General features: G+C 36.5%; 1 protein-coding gene across 1 annotated transcript in view; it reads left to right on the plus strand.

Moving 5' to 3' along the window:
* Window positions 1-256: 256 nt before the first annotated feature.
* Window positions 257-3528, plus strand: part of LOC149831911 (cytochrome c1-2, heme protein, mitochondrial) — an 18662-nt gene continuing 15390 nt past the window's right edge. Inside the window, exon 1 of the mRNA XM_090014215.1 lies at window positions 257-467. Coding sequence (XP_089870341.1) covers window positions 384-467 — 84 coding nt within the window. The 5' untranslated portion in view covers window positions 257-383. The remainder of the gene's footprint in view (window positions 468-3528) is intronic.

The following is a 3528-nucleotide window of genomic DNA, read 5'->3' on the forward strand; positions in this document are numbered from 1 at the left end:
TGAACCTTTTAGGGGCTCCTCAACTGCCGTTCATCTTGGAGATGGACGGCAAACAAAACGACATGCTGGGGCATTCCCTATCACATGGACGGACGGGACCGCGTCTTCATTTTTCCTGTTGACGTTCATCGTCTGGATGGATGGCATCCGAAGGGTGTAAAAAAATGAATGGCTCACACTGAGCCGTCCTAAGGTGGGTCCCTTGATTCCCATCCCCATCTTCAAGATGAGCGGCAAACAAGGAGCTCCCTGGAGATTTACGGTCAGGCGCAACCCTGCCCCGATCCCCTCTCGTTTCTCTTCTACTTACTGGTCGACGTCCCCCGTTCGGCTGGAAGCATACTCTCGAGGGAGATCTTTTTCTCTGCCACTCTCAGCCGCCGATGATGAACGGATCGAGGGTGATGGCTCTGCGCAGGGCTCTCAGAAACGGCTTCAGTCGGTCATCCTATTCATCCTCGCAACGAGTAAGATATCCTCCTTTCCTCTCTTTAAAACCGATCTTTTATTCATTTCTTTGTTCGATTTTGATGTGTTTCCGCTTCGTTCTTCGGTGATTCTGGAAGTAGCGGATTGGATTTACCACAAAACCTAGAAATCGATCAGTGATTTTTTAGTTTAAAATATGCGATTTTAGGGTTTCTCTACGCGCTTAGTTAAGGTAATCCGCCCTTATCTTTTCTGTTGTTTCTCTTGTTTTTTTCTCTAATTTAGCGTAAGAAACTGCCGGACCACCTACCGATCGTTTTGATCGGCTGGCGAAATTTAATGTATGAGAGTCCAATATAAAGTCTGTGAGTTGGGGAATAGGATTAGAGTTGCGTAGGAAGAATCATGCCTCTTTGTGAACTTGCCATCGCCATCATATGGGACTGAGATTGAAGCTTTGTCTTTCTATTAGCAAGAAATTGATTCATGGTAGGGCATTCCAAAAGTCCAACTTTAGAGTTCAGATGAACGCATAATGCTTTGCTGCTGTCATGAATTTTAGTGAAATAATGCATAATAAGACGAGAAAAAGGAATGGTTCTGCACAAGCTTGTTAATCATATAGATGTGGTTCAATTGCATAAACATTCCTGGCCCTCGATGGCCTAGGCACACATATATGGTTTCTTTTTCATTTGAAAGAGTATATAGAGAGTGCATTGTGTGCGAGTAAACATCGACGGTATGATTACTAGAAGCTCCACACTGACAATATAATTACTAGAAGCTCCTACGTGGCTACATGTTTGCTTCCCCGGAAGCCACTTCCCAAACTGAAGGTTGGGTGCATCTGAAACTCGCTTCCATGTCGTGGAAATGCACTTCCAAGAACATGGGATCATAGTTCCTAATGGTGGGAATCACACTTCCACTAAAAAGCAAAACACGTCAAAAATTAAGAATCTGTGTTAAGGAAATTGAAGTTGCCCTGTTTTGATTGGGTTGGAGGAATTAATAAAGATCCATTTTTCTATGTTTTTTCAATACAAAAAATATATTCAATTTTATAGCTCTTTTGTTGCATCCATGTGAAAAATATGTCCAAGTAAAAGTCTTTTTTTTGTAATTTTCTCTTTACAAGATGTGCTATTGCTGATTTTCATGCATATAAATCATATATTTTAGTGCTAAAGCAAAAAAAGTTGCCACTTATTTGTTACCATAGTATTTGTGAGTAATGATTTATGCATGTATTTTAGATATTATTTGTTTTTTTCCACTATTCTTATAGCAAACCAATTATGATGTGGTATTCACCCTTTTTATTTTTAAAATCTAAGGCATCATAGGCAGCCTCTCTCTCTCTCTCTCTACACACACACACACACACACACACACACACACACACACATATATATATATATATATATATAGAGAGAGAGAGAGAGAGAGAGAGAGGGCAGTGGTTCTTCCCACTAAATGGTCCACCCACCTGTCCTCACCTTCAAATGTCATATCTAGGAAGTTTTTTGACTATCCGGATGTGATCTCTATGGTTGAAAACCTACAAATCAATGTTGTGAAAAGCATTGAGGCATAGCGAAGCGCTACACAAAAAATCGATATGAGGCGTAAAGCGTAAGCCTCAATTTAAAAAAAAAAAATTTAAAACTTAGAAAATATCTAAAAATACAAATAAATAAAAAAAATACTTTATTGATGAAGCAACAACCAATAAAAAATAGAAAATCTGAAATAAATACTGAAAAATATGAGATTAACATGTAAAAGTGATATTAACACAACAACTTGATCTATGTAAGTATCTAAGAAATAAAATATGAGCATTCAATGAAAATTTAACAAAATAACTAACAAACAAATTCGTCAACATCATCATATAATGCACACAAATTCATCTAAAGTTCTAAACAGACATTAAGCTAATTTTTCATGCATGCTTGTTTGAAAAATTAGCTCCATCAAACTACTAAAATCACATAATAATCCATATCTACACTTAGTCTCACAAACAAAAAAATAAACATTTCATTTAACAATTATTTTTTTTAATTTCCATGATCTAAGAGTCAATTACAAGTACATACATAGTCACATGCATATTTGCAAATAATTACACAAACTGAAAATAACAATTTCAGACGTATGTTTTTTATATAAACAAATTAACGCCTATGTCACACGGACTCGGCTAGGGGGTCGACGCACCCGCGTCGACACGCCCCGACACGGGTGCGGACACAGACACGGACATGGGCGGACATGGTCAACGAAGAGTCGGACTCGGTCAATGCACCGGGGCCGAGTCCGTCCACGTTTTGGACTTGATCAACGTTGACCGAGTCTATATTTGTCCATTTTAGGGCAAAAAACTAAAAAAAATGATATATATATATATATATATATAACCAGACTGTGCTGCACAGTCACAGTGCTGTGTGCATAGTCTGTGCTGCACAACATAGACTGTGCACTTTTTTTTTTAAATATATATATATATATATATATATATATATATATATATAACCAGACTGTGCTGCACAGTCACAGTGCTGTGTGCATAGTCTGTGCTGCACAACATAGACTGTGCACTTTTTTTTTAAATATATATATATATATATATATATATATATATATATATATATATATATATATATATATATATATATATATATATATATATATATATATATATATATATATATATAGCTGAGTCCCCGTGTCCAAAATTTTTTAAATTGCACCGCATCTGTGTCGCACCCGCACCCATGTGACATAGATTAACACATAAACAAACTAACAAAATTGGCATATACAATTTTTATATATAGTCAATTAATTGCAAAAAAAATCCAGTCATTTTGAAGAAGAAGAATAAGAACAAGAGGGAAAGAAGAAAATAAAGAGAGAAAGAATAATGGAAGAAGGAGAAAAAAAATAAAAGATTCAGAGGAAGAAGACTGGAACAAGGAGGAGAAGAAGAAGAAGACGGAGACAGAGAAGGAGAAGGAAGAAGAAGAAGAAGAACTAAAGAAGAAAAGGAAGGAGGGAAGAAGGGAATACGAAAAAGAAGAAGAA

The sequence above is a fragment of the Nuphar pumila genome, chromosome 7 (genome assembly GCF_984573655.1).
Source record: "Nuphar pumila chromosome 7, dmNupPumi1.hap1.1, whole genome shotgun sequence".
In the NCBI taxonomy this organism is placed as follows: Eukaryota; Viridiplantae; Streptophyta; class Magnoliopsida; order Nymphaeales; family Nymphaeaceae; genus Nuphar; species Nuphar pumila.